The following is a 23,073-nucleotide window of genomic DNA, read 5'->3' as shown; positions in this document are numbered from 1 at the left end:
GAGAGAGAGAGAGAGAGAGCCATCATCCTTTTTATCATCATCGTCATCATAATATTTTTGTTATTGTTTCGTTATTGTTATTTTGTTATTTTGTTTTGTTATTGTTGTATTGTTCTAACCCGTGTCACCATTGAGCGAATTCTCGAACACTGGAAATTGTGTTCATTCATTTGTGAAAGTTAGTTGAAAAAAATCCAAAGCCATTCTTTTTTCTTTCTCATCTGTGGGTAATTAAAGGTGAGCGTACGCACCTTTCCCTTATGTGTGTGTGTGTGTGTGTGTGTGTGTGTGTGTGTGTGTGTGTGTGTGTGTGTGTATTTATGTATGAAATATCAATAACTTTCTTCTACTACTACTACTACTACTAGTACTATTACTACTACTTCTACTACTACTTTTACTACTACTACTACTACTACTACTACTACTACTACTACTACTACTACTACTATAAAAAATATACTACTACTACTACTACTACTACTACTACTACTACTACTACTACTACTACTACTACTACTATTAATACTACCACAAATATTGCTACCTTTACATCTTCTACTATTACAAAAAAATCAATAACCATTTCTATTGACTACCATATCAGTACACCCGTTAACAACAGTCAACCTCTAAATACCAATCTATAATTATCTACAGGCAACCAATCTGTCATTCTCTTGCGCCATCCAGTACTGACTTGCAGAGGAGGACGGAGAGCGCCATGAGCAACACGGTGGAGACGGTGACCACCACGATGCCCACCACTACCTGCACCTGGTCCACGCACAGCTGCTCACTCGGGCTCAGTCTGTCGGGAAGAGCACGTGAAAAAAGTGAGGATAGTACAGGATGGCTTCGATGAGCAAACCTGACCATGAATACCTTTAATAGCGAAGAAAAGCTGGCGGGGATTAACCTTCTGCAAGATTCAAATAATTATCAAGTTGGACGGCGTTGACAATGAAAGACGGTTGAACAAACACACGCAGACCAACACGACAAGGCGAAGGGGAGAAAATGAAGAAAAGGAAGAGAGAGAGGGGTGAAGAATTGAAGGGAGGAAAGAAGGAGGGGGTGTAGGAGTGGAGGGAGGAAAAAGGAAAGGGGATGTAGGACCGAAAGGAGGAAAAATGAAGAAGAAAATGAAGAATGAAAAGAAGACGAAGAAGATCAAAATAACATAGAAATAAAAGAAAGCAGGAGGAAGAGGAAGGAAAATTGAAGATCCGAGTTAAAGATAAGCTTTCTAGGAAGAGACGAAACGAGATGAAAGTGGAAGAATTTAAGGTAGAAGAGAAAATGAAGAAAGAGAAGAAGACGAATTAAGAGACGAAGATCAAAATAAAATAAAAATAAAAGAAAGCAAGAGGAAGAGGAAGGAAAATTGAAGATCCGAGTTCAAGATAAGCGTTCTAGGAAGAGAAGAAAGGAGATGAAAGTGGAAGAATTTAACGTAGAATAGAGAAGGAAAGCTGTAAACTGATTTGATGATCGTGTGTGGGTACCACGAGGCTGGACAAAAGAGGTTTCAGGAGGAGGACGAAAGAGGAAAGAGAGGAAATGGTTTGAAAGGAACAAGTTGAAGGAAAAGAAAAAGGAAGGACAAGGAAGGAAGAAGATGCGCACAGAGGCAAGAGGAAAGAAAGGAAAGAAAATGTCAAGGAAGGAAGGAAACTAAGCTAAAGAAAAGAACAAGTGAAAGGAGGAAGGGAAAAGAAAAGGAAACAGGAGAGAGGATGCTTGAGAGAGAGAGAGAGAGAGAGAGAGAGAGAGAGAGAGAGAGAGAGAGAGAGAGAGAGAGAGAGAGAGAGAGAGAGAGAGAGAGAGAGAGAGAGAGAGAGAGAGAGAGAGAGAGAGAGAGAGAGAGAGAGAGAGAGAAACAAATCGGAAGGTGAAGGAGGAATTAGAGGTATTTAAGGGAGGTGTGAAAAGGGAGAGACTTAAAAACAAGATAAAGGGAGAGATAAGGGAGCCAAAGGGAAATAGAGGTGATGAAGATAGGGACTAATGCATAAGGAAGGGGAGGGGAAGGAGAACAGAGAGGAGGAGGAGGAGGAGGAGGAGGAGGAAGAAGGAAGAGAAATTATGGGATAGGATGGAGGAAGAGGGGGAGAAGGCACATTAATGGAGGGAAGATAAGGGAGAGAAGGGTAAGCCAGGAAATGGTATGGAAGGAGATGATCGATAAAGGACGGAAAAATAAATGGTTGATGAGTGGGGAGGATTGAGCGAGCGAGGAGGAGATAAGAAAAGTAATAAATTTATACGTGGAATCGAAGGAATTGCGGAGCCAGCGAAGCGAGAGAGGCGAATTCTTGCGGTTGCGTCATTTGGGGTGTGTGTGTAGGTGCGTTTATATGTATTTTTCTATATCTAGGATTGATACAACTCTAACAAGTATATCATTCGAAAAATCTTGAGCTAGTCGTTCGCGAAATATCACCGCCACGTTATCTAACTCCGGCCAAGACTTAATTTAATTTATACCTGGTTCTCCGCCTATCCTGACTTTCACAAATTCAGCATTGGAACTGTTACATTAATTGTCCCTTCGTTATTAGTTTTATCTAGAAGTATATCATTCAAAAGATCTTGGGTTAGTCGTTCGCGAAATATCACCGCCCCGTTATCTATCTCCGCCCAAGACTTAATTTAATTTATACCTGGTTCTCCGCCTATCCTGACTTTCACAAATTCAGCATTGGAACTGTTACATTAATATTTGTCCTGCCGTTAGTAGTTTTATCTAGTTTAGTAATCAGTTGGCAAAGAAGGAAATGATGGTCGGGAACAATAAAAATATGAGAGCGTAGAGGAATGCACATTTTTAAGATGAAACTTTGGTGCAAACCCAGAAAAAAAATTAACTTTGTACTGGGATGGAGAGCTTGTGGTGTCAAAGGAGGAACAAGTCGAAGCCGTTTGAAGGTTGAAACAGTATGGAGGTGGAAGGTAAGAATATGTAGGCGGTAAAATTATAGAGCAAGGACGAAGGTAACTGGAAAAAAATAGTGAAAAAAATGACAATAAGGAATAGGAAAAAGAAAAGGAGTGTAAATAAGAGAGAGAGAGAGAGAGAGAGAGAGAGAGAGAGAGAGAGAGAGAGAGAGAGAGAGAGAGAGAGAGAGAGAGAGAGAGAGAGAGAGAGAGAGAGAGAGAGAGAGAGAGAGAGAGAGAGAGAGAGAGAGAGAGAGAGAGAGAGAGAGGAGGAAAAAGAGGAGGACGACCTTGAGGAACGGGAGAGATGGGAGTGCAGTGACAGATGAATACTCTCGATATCTAGCAATCCAGTCTTCAAGAGGAGGAGGAGGAGGAGGAGGAGGAGGAGGAGGAGGAGGAGGAGGAGGAGGAGGAGGAGGAGGAGGAGGTATATGGCGCAAGAAGACTGGAAGACTCAAGCGCCCGGAAGGAAGAAGACAAAGTGAGGACAGAAAGACGGACGGACATGAAGACCTGAAAACCCTTTGGACGGAACGCTGTCTAGAAAAGGAAAGTGTGTTGATCTCTCTCTCTTCGTCTCTTCATTCGGGTTATTGAAGTTATCTTTCATTACTGTGGGGCGTGACTAGCCTAGAGAGAGAGAGAGAGAGAGAGAGAGAGAGAGAGAGAGAGAGAGAGAGAGAGAGAGAGAGAGAGAGAGAGAGAGAGAGAGAGACCCCTCCCTCCACTCGCACTCACTTGATAACGAAGGAGTAGAAAGAAAACGAGATAGTGTGAAAAAAAATGGGATACGGGAACACATTTAATGAAGCGGCGAGGACCACGGAAGAGAGAGAGAGAGAGAGAGAGAGAGAGAGAGAGAGAGAGAGAGAGAGAGAGAGAGAGAGAGAGAGAGAGAGAGAGAGAGAGAGAGAGAGAGAGAGAGAGAGAGAGAGATGGAAACGAAAAGAAAACATAAACAGGTACGGAAGGGCAAAGAAAAATCGGAGGAGGAGGAGGAGAGACGCGGAAATGTAAGGGAAATAGGAATGGAAATGCAGGCTGACGTACGAGAGAAAAATGACGAAGGAGATGCGAAGGGAAGAGGAAGATAAGACGGTGGAAGATGGACGAAGAAAAAGGTGGTGAAGAAACGATAGAGAGAGAGAGAGAGAGAGAGAGAGAGAGAGAGAGAGAGAGAGAGAGAGAGAGAGAGAGAGAGAGAGAGAGAGAGAGAGAGAGAGAGAGAGAGAATCTAAAAAATAATGGTATACTTAGAAGACAAATAATCACTGAGGCAAACTTAACAAAGAAATACAAGTAGAAAAGAAGAAAAAATGAAAGAATATAAAAACATCAAGAAGAGACATATACTATAAAGAAAAAAATAAAATAAAATCAGAATTCCATCATATATTCTAGATTTTAAGAGTAGGAGGAGAGGAAAGAGGAGCAGGAGGAAGAGGAGTAGGAAGAGGAACAAGAGCAGGAACAGGAAGCGGAATATGAGGAGAAGGAGGGGGAAGAGCAGGAGGAGGAGGAGGAGGAGTAAGAGGAAGAGGAGGAGGAAGAACCTTATATAAAACAGCATCTCTCTGGAAATGTTAAAAATAGGAGGAGCCGAGATATAAATCGCGCGAGGGTCGTATCATTTTTCCGGGTTAGTGCGCGGCCACACACACCTTCTGAGACCATACCTGCCCGCACCCCCCCCACCCCCCTACATTCCCTCCCCCTACCCCCCCACACCTGCCGCATCCCACCTCCGGGACCTATGTTTCAATTGTTTGTTTATAGCCGGCAGCATGTCTCTTCCTCACTCCTCTCTTCTTTCTTTCTCCCTTCCTTCCTCGGTCCTTCTTCCTCCCTTCTCCCTCTTGTTTTCTTTCTTCCCTTTCTCTCTCTTCTCTGTCTTCAGTTCTTCCCTCTCCCTCTTATCGTCTCCCTTCTCCCTCTTCCTTCTTCCACCTTCCTTCCTCCCTCCTTCCTTTTCCTTCCCTTCCCTCTTCCCTTTCTCCCTTTTCTTTCTTGACTTCTCCCTCCTCCCCTCCTTTCCCTCCTTCCCTTCTCCATCCTCCCCCTCCTTCCCTTCTCCCCTCCTCCCCCTTCTTCGACCCTTGTGCAGTGTCTCTTTTCTACCTCCTCCTTCGTCTCCCTCCCTCTCTCCCTCTCCTGCACTCAGTTCTGATGTGCCGCCCGCTATGATTGTTTAGGTAATTGATCAGGAAAGTGTGTTTAAAAGATATTTGTTTTGTTTTGAAGGTTGATCTAGACTGTGTAAAGGGTGTGGCTGGCAGTTCTGTTTCCTCTTTGTGTTGCCAGGCCGAATTTTATATTCATAGGTGGCTGTCTGGACGGGTTAATGGTCAGCCTCTGGGTTAAGAAAATATATGAATAGGGTGATGGCTTGATTGGTAGGGAATAAGGTATGTTAGTAGATGGGAGGGATGTAAGTAGGAAAGTGAGGACATTGAAGAAAAGTAACGCAACGAAGAGCGCAATGACGTAGTGGGGCGAAAGTGAGTGGCAACATTTGAGGCGAAAGATGAGTGGTTACCCTTCCGTCTGGTGACACTGCTGGATAGAGGTGTCTCAGGAACCCCACTGGCAACACTGACAGGTGAAGTATATCTAGATGATGTGGTAACACTAGCCATTGGAGACGATTATTAGATTTCACCTCATTTAGTACCATCGTTCTTATTGACCAGTAACTCCAACGCTCGGCAACAATGAATATCACTATACATAAGGCAGAGCGATACCAGCAAATAACGACGTGTGCACCCTCTTACGGCTCTCGGGTGACTGAGTGCTCGAGGCGTCGCCCTGGCTTTATTAGCGCTGGGAGCCGGGAAACATTCGTCCGCCGGCAACTTGGTAACGTGAGAGCGTCGAGATAATCTGATAACGGACGGTGGCCGCGCGGGAGCCCAGGGAAGCGAGGCCCGACCGAGCCGAGAGGGGCAAGAGGAGCCTCATATCGTCCCGTGAGCCTCGCCAGGAGCTCCTCTTTGGGACGGCTTGAATTACCTGCTGATTGAAGAGGAGCGAGAGGCTTCAATGCACCGCTCGACAAGGCCACGTCGAGGATTGGCCGGCCCTGAATCGGGAATCGAACGGTCGGACATGAGGAGTGAGTCTAAGCCTTGTGAATGAGAGAGAGAGAGAGAGAGAGAGAGAGAGAGAGAGAGAGAGAGAGAGAGAGAGAGAGAGAGAGAGAGAGAGAGAGAGAGAGAGAGAGAGAGAGAGAGAGAGAGAGAGAGAGAGAGAGAGAGAGAGAGAGAGAGAGAGAGAGAGAGAGAGAGATGCAGGTGGGATTTATGGTCGGTGGTTGGAGGGAAAGTAAAGACCTGTCCGCAGCGGATGAGTTACGTACCGAAAGAAAACGAGGCGTGTGTAGCGAGGCTCTTGAAGCTACAGGTTTGGGGTCTGGGGATATAAACAGTACCCCAGAAACACACATTTGCGGCGGAAAAAGAACAGATTACCTAGAATTAAAAGTTCATAAGGGAAAAGTAGGAAAAGTGCGTCAGAAGCAGCCGTGAGCAAATTGTGAAGAGCTGTCTATAGATTCATCACGTTCTCGGTCCTGCTGTGCTTGTCTGATGCTCGTGAAGTGAATTGTCTTTGGCTGTCAGTCCTTGGTCGTGTGTCTGGCAGGGGGTCACGGGGTTGAGGGGAAACTCACCTTGATAGATAGAGTCCTTTGAGCTTCTCGGGGGCGGCGCACTGCACATCGGGCGCCGCCAGGGACGTGTTGGCCGCCCCGAGGAGCGCCGCGAGCCACCTGATGGAGCAGTTACACATCAGCTGGTTGTCGCGGAGGTCAAGGCGCGCCAGGGAGCCCCACGGCATGCTGGCCTCGGACACGGTCTGGAGGCTGTTGGCACGGAGGTCCAGCGTGTGGAGGTGCGGGAGGGAAGTGAACAGTCGCTCCGGGAAGAGTCGTATCAACGGGTTGTGTGAGATAGTGAGTCGCTGGAGGCTGACGCAGTGGGCGAAGGCGTCGGGATGCAGCGAGGCGAGGCGCGGACATCTCGAGATCTCCAGCGTGGTGAGGCGCTTGAGGCTCTTGAGCGCTCCCGCCTCTATGGTAGTGAAGTTGTTTTTGCTTAGGATGAGCGTGTCCAGCAGCAGCAGCAGGGACAGCACCGCGGCGGGCACCTCATGTAGCAGGTTGTCGTTAAGGTTGAGTTTTTGCAGGTTGCGGAGGCGTTGCAGGGCATCGTCCGCTATGTGGTCGATGTTGTTGGTTTCCAGCGAGAGTGACGTAAGCGCCGGGGTAGTGAAGGCGTCGGGCTCGAGGCGAGTAAGGCGGTTGCGACACAAGTGTAGTGACTTGAGGGACTGAAGGTCGTCCAGCGCTGCCGACGGCACGTCCCTAAAGTAGTTGTCACACATGTCAAGGACGTGGAGGCTGCGAAGGCCGCGGAAGGTGTGGCGCACGAGGACGTGCAGCTTGTTGTGGGCGATGAGGAGGACGGTGAGGCGCGGCGCGTCCTCCAGCACGCCGGGAAGCAGCTCAATCATGCCGTTATAGTTCAGATCGAGCAGCGTGAGGGACTTGAGGCCCCTGAAGGCGCCTGGCGAGAGAGTGGTGAGGTTGTTGTGCGCTAGCCGCAGCTCCTCCAGCTGTGCCTGCGCCACGAAGTCCCCGGTGCCCAGGAACGTCAGCACGTTGTTGGACAAGTCAAGTTCCTCGAGGCGGTCGAGGAAGACGAGACCATCGTTCAGGGAACTGATGAGGTTGTGGGCCATGTTGAGGCGCCTCAGGTTGGGGTTGAAAAGGATGGGCAGCACGTTGAGACCCACGCCCACGCAACGGGCACTAGGCACGCTGTCGTCACAGTTACATCCTGTAGGACAGAACGCCCGCGCCACGCCCGCCAGACACGCCCACAACACGCACCACCTCAACATGGCTGTGGAGGAAGAGAACACCAAACATAAGGTCACATCACAGAGGAAGATGACTTGCTCCGTCTCCACGGTGAGGCCGAGGAGGCGGAACAAGCAGGGTTATTGCCGTCGGCCTGAGACACGAGCAACACTGGGCCAGACGAAGAGGCTCTTGCTTTTAGCTGCAGACCGTGATGCACACTCGTGAAACAATGAGACAAGAATAAATGAGACGATGAAACACAATGGAACCAACTCATATTACTCCAGTTTTATCGGTGTCAGTAAGCAGACACGGAGGGACGGAGACGGGAAGGAAGAGGAAGAAACGAGGCAGAAGAGACGAGAGAGAGAAAGATAGAAGGAAGGACGGAAATACAAAGGAATGGATAGGGGAAAGGTTTGACTTAAGGATGGACGAAGGGTCAAAGAGAAGGATGATTTTTTTGACAGGGAGTAGAGGATGATGGATAGAAAGGATAGGTATTGGAGGGGGTGTCGCCTTTTGATTAAAGTTTTCATAACACCGCAAAACAAACGAACACGCTGCGAGAGAGAGAGAGAGAGAGAGAGAGAGAGAGAGAGAGAGAGAGAGAGAGAGAGAGAGAGAGAGAGAGAGAGAGAGAGAGAGAGAGAGAGAGAGAGAGAGAGAGAGAGAGAGAGAGAGAGAGAGGTGAAGGTTAACTGGTAAGGAAAAAGAGGAGGAGGAGGAGGGAGGAGCTCTTGATGAAGATCACCTCAAGTAACTTACCAAGCCAGGTACGTAGAGAGAGAGAGAGAGAGAGAGAGAGAGAGAGAGAGAGAGAGAGAGAGAGAGAGAGAGAGAGAGAGAGAGAGAGAGAGAGAGAGAGAGAGAGAGAGAGATGGTAGGGGAGGAAAAGACAGAGGGAGAGAGGGGAAGGAAAGAGAAGGTGATGTATAATATTCTCAACTTTGGTGCTCCCCTCTTCCTCCTCCTCCTCCTCCTCCTCCTCTTAGTAATTTGGCTCCTTGATAAGCTCAGCGCCAAACTCTAAGCTGATCGCGGCCTTAGTAAGATTGCGTAAGTTTCCGGGACAATCTAGTTGCCGTAAGTTCCCCTTCCCTGAGGCGAGGTTAACAATGTTCTCCGGAGGTAAACAGGAGAAGCACATGGTTTTCCGGGCTCAGGGGGAGGAGGAGAAGGAGGAAGAGGAAGACGAGGAGGAGGAGGGAGGAGATCGAGGAGGAATGGGAGTACGAATGAAACGAAGATAGAAGGAAATGGGAAAGGGAAGTGGAAGAGGAAGACAAGGAGGAGGAGGAGGAGATCGAGGAAAAAGTGGAGTAGGAATGAAATTAAGATAGGAGGAAATGGGAAAGGAAAGTGGAGGAGGAGATCGAGGAAGAAGTGGAGTACGAATGAAAGTAAGGTTGGTGGCAATGGGGTAGAAAAGTGGAAGAGGGAAATAAAGAAGGAAAAACAAATGAATGAATGGAAAGGAGCATATGGTTTAGTAAATTTAGGAAGTGGAGGACGAGGAAGAAGAGGAGGACGAGGGAAGGGAGGGAGAAAGGGAGGGAAGAGTGGAAAAAGAAGGAGTATGGAAGAGGGAAAGGATGATAAGAAGAAATGGTGAATGAATGAGAGACACATCAAGGAAGAGTGAAGAAAAGATCCATAGAAGAAAAGGAGGGAGAAAGGAAAAGGATTGAAAAAGTGAAGGGAGAGAGAAATGAATGAATGAATGAATGAATGAATGAAGGAAGGAAGGAAGGAAGGAAGGGAAGAGGAGAAAGGAAGGAGCAAGATAAGTGTATTTTATCTGGCGAAGAAAAAAATATATAGTAAAGGAAGAAAAAAAAATAACAGGAGAAAAGGAGGACGAAGAGAAGGAAGTGACAGCCGACGGAGAAAAATTGAAGTGAAGGAGAGGAACGAAGTAAGGAAAGAGAAAAAAAAAAGAAGAGGAATAATAACCGATAAAAATAGAGAAGGAGCGAAGTAAGGAAAAATAAAAGAAATAAGAGGAGGAAAATACAGCAGTGAAGAAAAATTGAAGAAAAGGGAACGAAGTAAGGAAAGAGAAAAGGAGGAGGAGGAGCAGGAAATGATGGCCGGCCCCTTCTCGTGTTGCGCCGGGAAGTCGGTGTCTGATACTTTGAACTGACGTAATATTTTCCCAGTTTCTTCTCTTTTGTTTCCCCTTCAATGTATTTCTCGGGAAGGAGGAAAGATACAGAGAACGGGGAAAAAAGGAAAAGGCTGTAAGATGTAAACGAAGAAGAAAAAGAATAGATACATGGGGCAAAGAGGACGAAGAGAAGGCGAAGAAGCTTGCAAGACGTAATTAAAAAGAAAAGGAAAAGATAGATAGGGAAAAGAGGAAGAAGGAACGGCGAAAATAAGAAGGGAAAGCTGAGCAAAAATGAGGAAAGGTAGACAAAAAAGTTTAAAGACGAAGAAAAAACAGGAACAATTGGAAAAGGAAAACAAGCAAAACATAGGATGAGAAGAAGAAGAAGAAGAAGAAGAAGAAGAAGAAGAAGAAGAAGAAGAAGAAGAAAGCAAATTCCAAACAGCCCATCGCGTCATGTATGTCAAATGTATTTTAACTAATCAAAAAGGTGCTCGACTCCCTCCTTTTAGCTGTGTGTGTGTGTGTGTGTGTGTGTGTGTGTGTGTGTGTGTGTGTGTGTGTGTGTGTGTGTGTGTGTGTATGACTGCATGTGCGTGACTGGGGGTGTTTATGTACGTTAAGACGGGAGTTGCGTGTGCACATATTGAAGGCCAGTTGTTTATGTGTGCGTGATGGGGGTAGACGTGTGTGTGTGTGTGTGTGTGTGTGTGTAGATAAAAAATAGCGCCGCATTCACCCTTTTCTTGGATTAATGTTGCAAAAAAACGTGTGAAAGTTTTTTTTTTTTATATATCGTGTGTTGTTGTTGTGTTGCAATATTTCTAGTTTTTTATATATATTTTTCCGCTGTTCTTTTTACACCTTTTACTCGTGTTTTGGTATTTCATTTTTAGTCAGCGAAGGAAAAATGAAAACGGGAACCTCATGCTTTTGATGCTCCTTAAATTTTTAGTAATTTTATTTTACGCAGACTTTTCCCATAAATTCAACATACCAAGATTTTCTCAGCTTTTTACTGTTTCATATTTGTCACCGGTGCTGTCGTTTCATATTTTAGCGTCTGTTTCTGCGTACCGAGGAATGTGATAATAATTGAATCGATACTTTCAGTTTATATTTCTTGCATACAGATCACATGGATATCTATAACCCTTCTTACATATATACCTCTGTTGAAAAATGGCCTGTTTCTGGGGTACGGAGGAGAGTGATAACGTTTGAACCGATTCCTTCAATCTATTTTTTCTTTCATACAGATAACTTGAATATCTATAACCTTTCTTACATATATACCTTTGTTGAAAAATCGTCTGTTTCTGGGGTACGGAGGAGAGTGATAACGTTTGAACCGATTCCTTTCCTCTATTTTTTCTTTCATACAGATAACTTGAATATCTATAACCTTTCTTACATATATACCTTTGTTGAAAAATCGTCTGTTTCTGGGGTACGGAGGAGAGTGATAATGTTTGAACCGATTCCTTCAATCTATTTTTTCTTTCATACGGATCGCTTGAATGTCTATAACCTTACATATATACCTTTGTTGAAAAATCGCCTGTTTCTGGGGTACGGAGGAGAGTGATAACGTTTGAACCGATTCCTTTACTCTATTTTTTCTTTCATACGGATCCCCTGAATATCTAAAACTCTTCGCACGTTTATGCCTTTCTTGGTAATGCAGAGTCACGGAAATTCTGACGCACCTCCACCTCCTCACAACCACAACATTTTCAGCTGTTTTCATCGGCCTCGAGAAACTGGCCTCTTTCCTCACCAATTATTTTCTGATCCCGCCCCGTCAATTCCTTCCCTCCTCGACACATTTCATTTTCCAGGTTTCTGCATTGCGTTGTCCAGATGTTTCCTCCACCTCCTCCTGTGTCCCTTTCCTATTCCGTGTTTTCTGATTTGCAGCTTCTCTTATCTTTCTGCTTTTCACTTGCTGGGTCTGTCTTCTTACGTATTTCATTCACCTTTATTCATTTTTTATCCCCCAATTAAATATTCCTCTTTCTGTCTTCATCTTCTCTCCCTACTCCGTGCTCCCCTCGCTTCTCCTCGCTCCTCTGTTCCATTCCTCCTTTTTTCCTTTCTTTTCTTTCCTCCTCCATTCCTCCATTCACAGACCCATTTGCCAATCAACCCTCGGCATCAGCAGCAGAAACAGCAACAACAACAACAGCCACTGGATCAAAATCAAAAGTAGAAGAGTACAAATGTCACTCCTAAGATGGGAGGTGAAATTCTCTTTGAGCGTATCAACAACTGTTATTTAATGCTTTAAGTCCTCTTTTTCCTTTAGATTATATTTCATCTTTTGTATTAGTGTCATGTACTTACACATACATACTTTTTTTTATTAAGGTGATATGTTGGGGTTCAGTTTATATTGTCCTAGTTGTTGTTGTTGTTGTTGTTGTTTTCTGCTGAGAGAGAGAGAGAGAGAGAGAGAGAGAGAGAGAGAGAGAGAGAGAGAGAGAGAGAGAGAGAGAGAGAGAGAGAGAGAGAGAGAGAGAGAGAGAGAGAGAGAGAGAGAGACTACCTAGGAAGGATCCGATTAGGGCAATTTCGTGCACGAGTGTATGGTTTTTCATGCCCTCATTATTTTTTTGTTTCCTTTTCCCTCGCCTTTTCATGTGTCGCAAAGAAGGGACGGGAAAGGTAGAATGTGTATGTGTGTGTGTGTGTGTGTGTGTGTGTGTGTGTGTGTGTGTGTGTATGTGTGTAGGCGTGGTGTCGGGTAGTGTCTCGTCTCTCCCCTTTCCCTGTCTTCATCCAAGGCTGTCTGGCGGCACTGTCTGAGCCCCACAGTCACGTCTTTTTACCCTCTTTTTCTCTACCTTAATCTCCTCCTTTCATCATTTTCTCTCCGCCTTACTATATTGCATTGCTGTTTCTCCGTTCTAAAGCTTGCTGCGATATATATAGCGCCCAGAGCTTTAGTATATTCTCTTCAACTTAATATTTTTAGCGCTAATACGTCTGCTGCTGTTTCTATTTTCTTTTTCCTTCAAGTTCCACCGTGTCTTGTCTTCTCCCCATTCTCTCCGCTTCTTACTGGGTTAGTTTCCTTTACGGCCTGGCGTGGGTTGCATTGATGGACCACTAAATCTCAGGTTGTGGTGCTCTGCCTCGCTGTTTACTTGTATTCGCCGTGTGTTTTACGTGAACACATGCGCTTGAACTCTCTTCAGCCATTACTGCTCAGGAAATTGCAGTTGAGGTAGCGTCAATTATTTATTTGCTGAAGTGCCGTGAAAGTTTGCGTCTGTCATACAGGAAATGCGGAGCGGTGTTTCGAAAGCAAGAATTGTTATTTAGTTATTGCTTTTTTGTTTTGTATTTGTTATTTACTCACGTGTATTATATGATTCAATTTTTTTCCTCATATTCTGTGAAAAGATGATACAATTTATATATCTTTGGTGTAAAGTGTTTTTGTAAGGAAGGTAAAGCTCCGTCAGGTGTCATTCTAGTAAGGTAAAGGTAAAGTTGGGGGCATACGCTATAGCAGGGCGTGGCCTCGGTGCTCATCTCCGTAACATTGGCCCTTGAGCTTGTGGTGGGAGGGAGCCCATTACCACAGGACACAGGGCCAGTGTGACATCCGGGTTACCACAGTTTACCTTCCCCATGGTCCCCAGGCACCCATTTATCGACCAGGCCGAGCGGGAGGATGAACAGCTGGGTGAGCTGCACGCCGACTGCCCAGGCCGGGATTCGAACCCGGCCCGCGGAGTAGTAGCCAGGCAGGCTGACCACTAGACCACGGAGGCGTAGTAAGGTGTTTATTATTATTATTATTATTATTATTATTATTATTATTATTATTATTATTATTATTATTATTATTATTATTATTATTATTATTACCGCTGTTACAACTTGCTCTGCCTTCCGCGAACCCGGTGAGAGCCGAGGGAGGCGGCGCGGCGGTCATGACAGATTTGCCCAAGTTAACAAACGTGACCTCTTTGAGATAATTGCTCGCTCTGTTTACCTAAACTCCAAACCAATCAAATCCAATCACGCCGGCGCTACGGGAACAGGTGCAGACTCAATACTTAATCCTCCGGTAACGTGGATTCTGCTTTAATGCTATTCAGATTGGCGGCAATCTGCTCTGGGGGCAAGCGAGGCGTGACGCTCCGTGCGGCATTAGGGAGCGGCAAGGAGCGGGTACAGGCGGCGAGGATCAGGGCCCGGCGATTAGAACGGAGGAGCGGGGGGAGCAGGGGAAGGGATCATGCCTATAGATTTATCGTTCAGGCGTTGCTAATCGAGGGATATTGTCTTGAAGCTCAGTCAGGAGAGAAGGGAGATATTCACGATGATGATGATGATGATGATTATGAGATGTTGGAGGTACAGATGAGGGAGGATGGAGAGGGCGAGGAGAAGGCCTTGGTGGAAGAGGAGTAGTGAGAGTACCTAGTAGTGGCAGTAGTAGTAGTTGTAGTAGTAGTAAAAGCGAGTAGAAAGGGTGGGGTAGTGAAATGCGGTTGGTAGTTTACGTAGACTTTTAGCTACTGTACGTAATGTCGCCTTCAAGCATCCATCATACTCTTTTACCTATGAGTTGTGGGGAAGGATTGAAGCAGGAGGGGACTAAAATGAGAAGTAAAAGGAACCCTAGACAATGAGGATGAAACAGGTAAAAGCTAACAGGTGATGGTAAAATTTTTGCCAGCTTAGAACTTGTTTATATACTTTAATTATTTAATTTGCTTTAGTGTTTACTGCTCATTGCATTGGGAGGGTTCCCAGAAAAGTGAAAGCAATTGTGCGAAAATAGAAAAAAGCGGAATAAATTTGTAAATAGAGAAGAACAGAGGAAAGAAGAGTAGGTACGAATACGAGATGAAAAGTGACAGTTCATTTCATATATGTAGGAAATGATAAATGGTTGAACTGGTTTCGTAATAGATGTAGAAATTAGGAAATGAAAATATTTAATAAGCTAATGGACCAATAAATAAATGCACACCCCAATGCAGACAAATAAAGGGAGGGGTGAAATTGCTGGATGATTTAGTGCACTTGGGTGAAAATAAAATGATGTTATTCAAAGAAGGAGATTTTCCCTCTTCAAAATTAATATATTTCCCCTTGATTTTCTATTCCCCTCTCAAACACACACACACACACACACACACACACACACACACACACACACACACACACACTTGTAGAGACACGTTTGATGTGGTTAAATCAAGATGATTTAAATACTTTCCATACCAGTTTGCACACCTGAGCTGAGTTTAGCCTCCTGGGTTTCTTTTAATAATCCATATTTGATAGACGTAAAAGGAAATGGCTGACATCTATTATTCTGAAGGCACTGTTTTTAACTGTGTGTGTGTGTGTGTGTGTGTGTGTGTGTGTGTGTGTGTGTGTGTGTGTGTGTGTGTGTGTGACCCATATCATTTTCATTTTTTGTGTTTAACTTTTGTGTATTTTTTCCTGCTTTTGGTTTATGTGATGGTCGTTGGTGATAGTCGTGGCTATGATATGTTATGTTGATGATAGGGATTTTGAGTATTGTTTATTTTTCTCTATGTATCTGTAGGGGAAAGGGATATGTATTGTTTAGTCTCCCCTTCCCTCTAAATTATTGCGTGGGGAGGCGGTGGGTGAATGATTAACGCTGGAACTTGGTAATTCTGGGGTCCCTAGTTTCAGCACTGCCACTACCATCTAACAAGATAAGTATAAGAATAAGTATAACAAGAAGTATAAGGGGATAGCATGGTCTAAGGATAGGATAGGGGAGCTACTATAAATAATCACCTGTCCGCTCTACTAATGGGCTGGGGCCGACTACTATGCCCCTTCAGTGTGCCTGGGCTTTGGTTAATGGACGATAAATTAAATGACATGTACTTTGCTATGTATTTTTCTGTATATTTTTATGACTAATGGAGTAGCAATATTGATAGTGCTACATGTTGCTAGTGATGGAGGAGAATGGTTTCATTTTTATAACATTTTTTCCATCCCTGCGATGCGTGTCTTTCTCTTTTTATCTCTCGCTCTCTTTGAATATTTTTTCCCTCTGATAATAGTGCCCGCGGGGATGGGACGGGGGAAAAAGTGGCGGAAGATATGTTCGTCGAAAGCAAAAGGGAATGAAAGGTATTTTGGTGCCTATCAGTACCTTTGTGGAATCCGGTGACCTTAATATTTTTACATGAATAGTAGTGGTGGTTGGCAGTGGTGGTGAGGGTGATAGTGATGGCTGTGATTGTGCTGATGGTTGTGGTGGGAGTGGTGTTAGTGGTGGAGGACGCCAAGGTGGAAGAGATGGATGGTGTATTTTCTCTCTCAGGACGTTTGGAAGCATATTTTTGGTATTGGTTATAGTTTATGATGGTGGTGGTGATGGTGGTTGTGGTGTTGGTTATATTGGTGGTGGTGGTGATGGTTGTGATAGTGGTTTCGTGTGAGGTGAGGGCGAGGTGCGCTGCTTATTTTTCCCTTCTTGTATTCTTTTTAACGTGAATTTTGTAGAGTTCCTTACTTTCTCTCTTTCCACTATTAATTATTTCGATTGCGGCGAGTGGAGGAAGGTGACGTTGACAAAATAAAGAGAATTTTACTTCTTTTTTGTTGCAGGAGAGAGAGAGAGAGAGAGAGAGAGAGAGAGAGAGAGAGAGAGAGAGAGAGAGAGAGAGAGAGAGAGAGAGAGAGAGAGAGAGAGAGAGCAAGGCAAGTAGGGTGGCAGACGAGGATTGGGTTGCAGGTTGTTCGAGACCCAGGAATAAAAAAATAAAAAAAAGTGTGAGGCTCTTGACCGTGTTGTGTGGTTGTGTTGAAAAAAAAAAAAAAAATATTTAAGTGGGATGAATAAAAGCGATGCCGAGCTATTTTTTTTTGTCGTCATATGCTGTCTAAACCTGCTGCCATCAACACACACACACACACACACACACACACCTACACACACCTACACACATGACAAGATTGAGTAGGCTGCTTCATTTGTAAAGAGCAAGGAAGAGAAAGCCTTTTTCATCTTTATACATCCTCCTCGTCCTCGTCTTCCTCCTCCTTCCTTCCTCCTTCTTTATCCTTTTGAGGGGTGACTAAGAGGATATATGCGAACGTGACTTCCTTTGTGTAAATTACTAGGAACTGGCACTATGTTGTCGTGTTACATCAATTCTTCTTCCTGCTCCTCCTCCTCTTCCTCCTCCTCTTTCTCCTCCTCCTCCTCCTTCTCTTCCTCCTTCTCCCAGGCTTTACCTCTTCACTATGATTTTGTGCTCGGTATTTTACTTCATATTTTCATTTACTTTTCTACCTTTTATCATGAACGCTTTGTGGTAATGTATTATTCCTCACTCTAACGATTTCAACATCTTCCTAGTCCTCTTTTTCATTTTTCTTTTATCCTCCTCTTCTCCCTCCTACCGCGTCGTCTCCTTCACCCTTTCTTCTCGTCCTCCCTCTCGCCTTTCTTCACCTTCCTCCTCCTCCTCCTCCTCCTTGCCACGGTCATCTTACATCATTTGCTTTCATTCTTTCGATTCCTGTGCTCGTCAGTCTCCTTCCTTTTTACTGTAATTCGCTCTGCTTCTTACCGTCATTCTATCTCTCCTCTCTTTTTGTTCTCGATCTCAAATACTCGTTTCTTCTTTTCACGATTTTAACTTTTCATTTCATCGTCGTCTTCCATTATCTTCCGTTCCTCATATTCTTTCTATTTTTCGTTGTATTCCTCCTCCTCTTACGACTCCTTTGCTATAACGCCTCCTCCTCCTCCTCCTCCTCCTCCTCCTCCTCCTTGCCCCATCACCGTGTATCCAATCAGTGGGTGAAGCCTCGAACCCATTTTAGTATCGAAAATCAGTATAACGCGACCATCGCTTCACCGCCACTGCCTATGGACCCCTTGCAGCCACCCCTTTACTGCCTGCCGCCACCTCCCTGTCTGTCTGTCTGTCTGTCTGTCTGTACGTCTGTCTGTCTGTGTCTGTTTCATTATTGTTTACTTCCGTCTGATCATTCCTCTCCTTCCTCTTTTATAACCTCCTTCTTCCTTCCTCTGTCTTTTTCCCTCCTCCTCCTCCTCCTCCTCCTCGTCGTCGTCCTTCCTCTCAGCTGGAAGATGCGGCCGAAAAACATCATCCCACGCACTCGACCTTACTCTCTCTCTCTCTCTCTCTCTCTCTCTCTCCCCCCCCCCCCTCGTGTTTGGGAGGTGCAAGAGGCTAATTGAGAGATAGAATTCAGTTTACGTTTTATCTTTTCCTCTATTGGCCCACTCAGACACACACACACACACACACACAGACACACGCGCGCGCGCATCAAACAATCTTTCTCTCCATTTTCTCATAGCGCTTTTTTCTATTATTTTCTTTCGTCGTAACTCCCTTGTTAGATTTCATTCCTCAACCCCCCCCCCCCCCACACACACACACACACACACACCTCCCATCCTCGTCCCTTCAATTAAACTGATTAAGAAAAAACAGAATCTATCCTTAACATGTAGAAATCAAGTCGTGTATGCAAATGGATTAAGACGTTACCAAAGAGAACAAAAGGAAATAATATTATTGACGGATATTGCTTTGTGTGATCGCAGAATTTTAACGGGAGCCGCGTAGGAGTGAAGGCTTCGAACATGATACCACGACTGAGTGTGTTAAAACGTCAGGACTTGGAAATAGAGCGAGGTGGCTCGAATCCCAAGCCATGGCATTTAGACGAACACCAAACCACAACCCTTATAAGCGCCTTCACCGTGTTGCAGGGGTAAGACGTAAAGAAGATTATGATGTAAATAGAAGGGAGTAAATTTCGAAACGTTGATTTGAGCAGAAGAAAAAAAAATCAAAACATAAAGGGGGAGAATCTTTTTAGGCAAAGCTACTGATTGGACGATATTCTGACTACCAAGAAGGAAGTTTAAGAGACATTATTTGATGATAAATAAACAGAAAAGCATCGAATTTAAGAAGAGTTGCGGAATGTAAGGCATAATACAAACTTTGAAATGTGCGTAAAATTACTGACCGAAACCTAAAGAAAATGGGAAAAAATGATGAAAATGATAATAAAACTGAAGAAATAAGAAATAAAAAAATAAAATACATATATAAAGGCAGCTGTGAATATCCTCTAAATAAAATAAATGAATGAACGAATAAGTGAATAGATAAACAGATACATAAATAAACAGGTATCAGGGCACCTCTCTTCCCAAAATCGACCTCTCCTTCGGCCACCTCTTTTGATTATTTTTAGGAGCAGCGAGTAGCGGGCTTATTTTTTTATTGTTTCCTTTTTTGTGCCCTTGAGCTGTCTCCTTTGTTGTAAAAAAAAAAAAGGTAGAACAAGTATACAGAGGATGAAAATATACCTCTCCTCAAAAGAAGAAAAAATATACAGCAGATTAATTTTTCGGACAATTCTTCCTCTCTTTGTCCCTTCCGTTATACCCTTTTACGTAGACTCTGAATATTACACAGTGAACCTCCATTCTATAAACCCTTTCATGAACCCATTCGTAGTCCCCTTGTGTATGATCGCGGCCCATGATGGCAGATGAGCGAGAGAGAGAGAGAGAGAGAGAGAGAGAGAGAGAGAGAGAGAGAGAGAGAGATGGAAATGGAAAGGAAAGAATGGGAAGAGATAAGAGAGAGAGAGAGAGAGAGAGAGAGAGAGAGAGAGAGAGAGAGAGAGAGAGAGAGAGAGAGAGAGAGAGAGAGAGAGAGAGAGAGAGAGAGAGAGAGAGATGAAGAGAGAACGAAATAAAAGAAAAGATAAAAGAGATAAGAGAGGAGATAAGAGGGGCGAAGAGAAGAGAAGAGAAGAGAGAATAAAATAGAAGAGAAGAGAAGAGAACAGAGGAAATGAGAGAGAGAGAGAGAGAGAGAGAGAGAGAGAGAGAGAGAGAGAGAGAGAGAAGAGGAAAGAGAGGAAATTTGAAAAAGAATATCAGAGCATTAGTCTTGGAAAAGCTAAAATATGAGGGCCGATGGAGGGAAAAAAATAATAATAATAGCCACGGATTTTCTCTTTTCCTCGCCTTTTACTTTGATATATTATTGGAATCATCGAAGTATTTTGTCCCGGGCGGCGGCGAGTGAAGACAAAACAGAGTGTCCTCCACCGGAACTATTTGTTGTGTGTAATAAATTGAGCGAGAAAAAGACGCGACGCTCCCTCTCTTTTCAGTAAATGTTTCTGTCTTACCCTGTTGCCTTCCTTCCTTCCTCCCTTCCTTCCTCCCTCTTTCTCTTTCTCTTATCTTCTGTCTGTATGTCCATTTAGTTGTCTGTCCGTCTGTCTTTCTTTTTTATATGTATGCTTGTATGTCCTGTTTATTCGTGCATCTGTTTGTCTGTTTGCCTTTCTGTCTTGTCTTACTGTCAGTGTATGCTTTCTATATGTCTCTATATCTGTGTGTGTGTCTGTATCTCTCTCTCTCTCTCTCTCTCTCTCCACCCTCAGGCCTATCGCTGCCTCGCACTGCGGACTTTTACCAGTTCAAAAATATATCATTGGCTTTCTATATGTCTCTATATCTGTGTGTGTGTCTGTATCTCTCTCTCTCTCTCTCTCTCTCTCTCTCTCTCTCTCTCCCTCCTCCACCCTCAGGCCTATCGCTGCCTCGCACTGCGGACTTTTACCCGTTCAAAAATATACCATTGGCTTCCCCTCGGTATTAAAAGAGTCCGCGTAATAATAGAAAAGAGCCTCCGAAGCCTGTATTCAAAGGGCAAACTAAAGGAAAATTAATAAAAGGACAAAAACGGAGCCCCCCAAAATTATATATGAAAAGCTGAAAAGGTCAAATGCTAGAGAGAGAGAGAGAGAGAGAGAGAGAGAGAGAGAGAGAGAGAGAGAGAGTCCTAGTGAATTTGTAGATATGGAGAAAATTTCATATTGGGCGAGCCTCAGGGCACTTCCGCTTTTTGTTAATTGTTTGGGATTTCCTCCGCCTGGAAAGATTTGGTGTACGTATATATATTTGTTGAAAGGGGAGGGTCATTTGGTTGGTATTACAATACACTTTGCCATATCACATCAGCTATTTCTAAAGGTCAAAGAGGGGATCAAGCGGGTTTTAATGAGTGGTTCTTTAAGTTCATGGTACAGAAGAAGGGTCACACTACCACCAGGGTCATAAAACTCCCTCTGGAAATGCCCACAACTCCTACGAAAGCCTTGGCAAATATGTGTTCTTGGGCGGGGAAATGTTTTGTAATAGGACCCTTTATGTTTTCTCTCCTACCTCCGTTTTACTTTTCTGCTTTATCACGGTCGCTTTATTATTGCCTTTGTCATTATGTATTAATCTTCGGCGGGCAAGCTTGTCGTTTTAATTAAATCGGTTCTTCCTTTGACCTGATATATTTGATGATTTTGTCTTGTTGGGAGTTTTGTTGTTATGAATCTTGATGTTTACCATTTTTCGGTTATTATTTTACGCATGTTTTGTTTTACTGAAGAATGTTATTTACTGTATTTTGAGCCATTTTTTCTTATTGTTTGGGGTCCATCTTTCCATAGAGTGATAAAAGACTCCATTCCTACCCCCCCCCCTCTCTCTCTCTCTCTCTCTCTCTCTCTCTCTCTCTCTCTCTCTCTCTCTCTCTCTCTCTCTCTCTGTGTGTGTGTGTGTGTGTGTGTGTGTGTGTGTGTGTGTCTATCCGTTGTGTGGGTCTGCATCAAAATTTTAAAGGCAGCGTTTTGGAAGGTTTAGTTTCGTTGTTTGTTTCTTTTTAGGAGCGAATGTAGAACTTGTATTTTTCCTTTTTATTATTCCTTTACATAGTATATTCCTTTTTCGTATCCACGGCTTATGAAAGAATGTTATCAATGCTCATTTTTATTTCTTTTGCTGTGAAACTTTCAGATAGTAAAGAAAGTGATTTTTGGTATTCTGGTATTGCACTTTTTTATTCTTTGCTCTTTTTTTCCTAACATATCTGCTCCCATTTTTTTTGTACAATTTTTGACACTGGAAAAATATTATTGCATTATCGATAAATTTGCAAGTATTCGTTTGACATCAGCGAAGCACCCAAGGCTGAATCCATCTTGTTAATTGTTTTCTTTACATATATTATCCTTTTCGTTTTTACCTTACATAGTTTTTTCTATTCTTTTGTTTTATTTTCTACACACGCCTTCTTTTCTGGAGCGTATTCATTCTTTTCATGTGTAATCTCTTATTTGTATGTTAATTATTTTCCATTAATATTGCAGGAAAAATTGTTCGTTGTCGTTTAATCTTCTTTTGCTTATATTGTTTCATGTCCAGATTTCTCTCTTCTTATAAATATGTAAGTAAATAATGAATAAGTACGTCTGGGTCTATATGGAAATTTTGTTACATATGTATTTATCTATTCTATTTGTGCAGGTAAACGTGAGGCTTATCATCATCCACATTGCTAAAATATCTTGCATATTTTCCTATAGTTCTTTTCTAACTTTATCTCGTCCTGTGTCTACGATTTATTTAGGTTATTTACTTACTACTTAATTATGTTCAATATAAGGTAAATGTGAGGTTTATCGCCATCCACAATAGTAAAAGATCTTACATTACTTATTCCCTTAGTTACATAGTTCTTTCCTAACTCTGTCTTGTCCTATCTCTTCCATTTATTCAGGTTCATCACTTACTATTTAAATAAGTTAACTTTTTCCCGACACGACAAGGAGACCACTAAAAGCCTGCGTAATTATTTCCTCGTCGCGTATATTCTTTCCCCGCCCTTCCCTGTTTTGTTTATCCAGGTGTGTTGCCGCGCCAGGCTTCAAAGCGGCCCGTTATCATCATCAACATTACATGGCGCAGGTTTTTTCCTTCCTTTTTTTTATTTTTTTTATCAGGCGGCAAGGGTCTGCTGGAGGTGCTTCGACATTATTAAGTGGGAGGAGGAGGAGGAGGAGGAGGAGGAGGAGGGGTTTGGGGAGAGGGTGAAGCCAGAGGAAAACTGTTACGGCCGTGAATAATTAAGGGAGGTGGGCGCTGGGGAAAAAATAGTGGTGGTGGTTGTGGTGGGTCTCTCTCTCTCTCTCTCTCTCTCTCTCTCTCTCTCTCTCTCTCTCTCTCTCTCTCTCTCTCTCTCTCTCTCTCTCTCTCTCTCTCTCTCTCTCTCTCTCTCTCTCTCTCTCT

General features: G+C 43.8%; 1 protein-coding gene across 2 annotated transcripts in view; it reads right to left on the bottom strand.

Annotated features, from left to right (window-relative positions):
• LOC126996535 (insulin-like growth factor-binding protein complex acid labile subunit) overlaps window positions 1-23,073 on the bottom strand; it is a 48,753-nt gene that overhangs the window by 2,510 nt on the left and 23,170 nt on the right. For both annotated transcript variants that reach the window (XM_050857082.1, XM_050857081.1), the window contains 2 exons: window positions 6,614-7,847; window positions 701-811 (listed from right to left, as the gene is read on the bottom strand). In XM_050857082.1, coding sequence (XP_050713039.1) covers window positions 701-811; window positions 6,614-7,845 — 1,343 coding nt within the window. In that variant the 5' untranslated portion in view covers window positions 7,846-7,847. The remainder of the gene's footprint in view (window positions 1-700; window positions 812-6,613; window positions 7,848-23,073) is intronic.

The sequence above is a fragment of the Eriocheir sinensis genome, chromosome 10 (assembly GCF_024679095.1).
Source record: "Eriocheir sinensis breed Jianghai 21 chromosome 10, ASM2467909v1, whole genome shotgun sequence".
NCBI classification, from domain to species: Eukaryota; Metazoa; Arthropoda; class Malacostraca; order Decapoda; family Varunidae; genus Eriocheir; species Eriocheir sinensis.
This window is presented reverse-complemented; position numbering and strand designations above follow the sequence as displayed.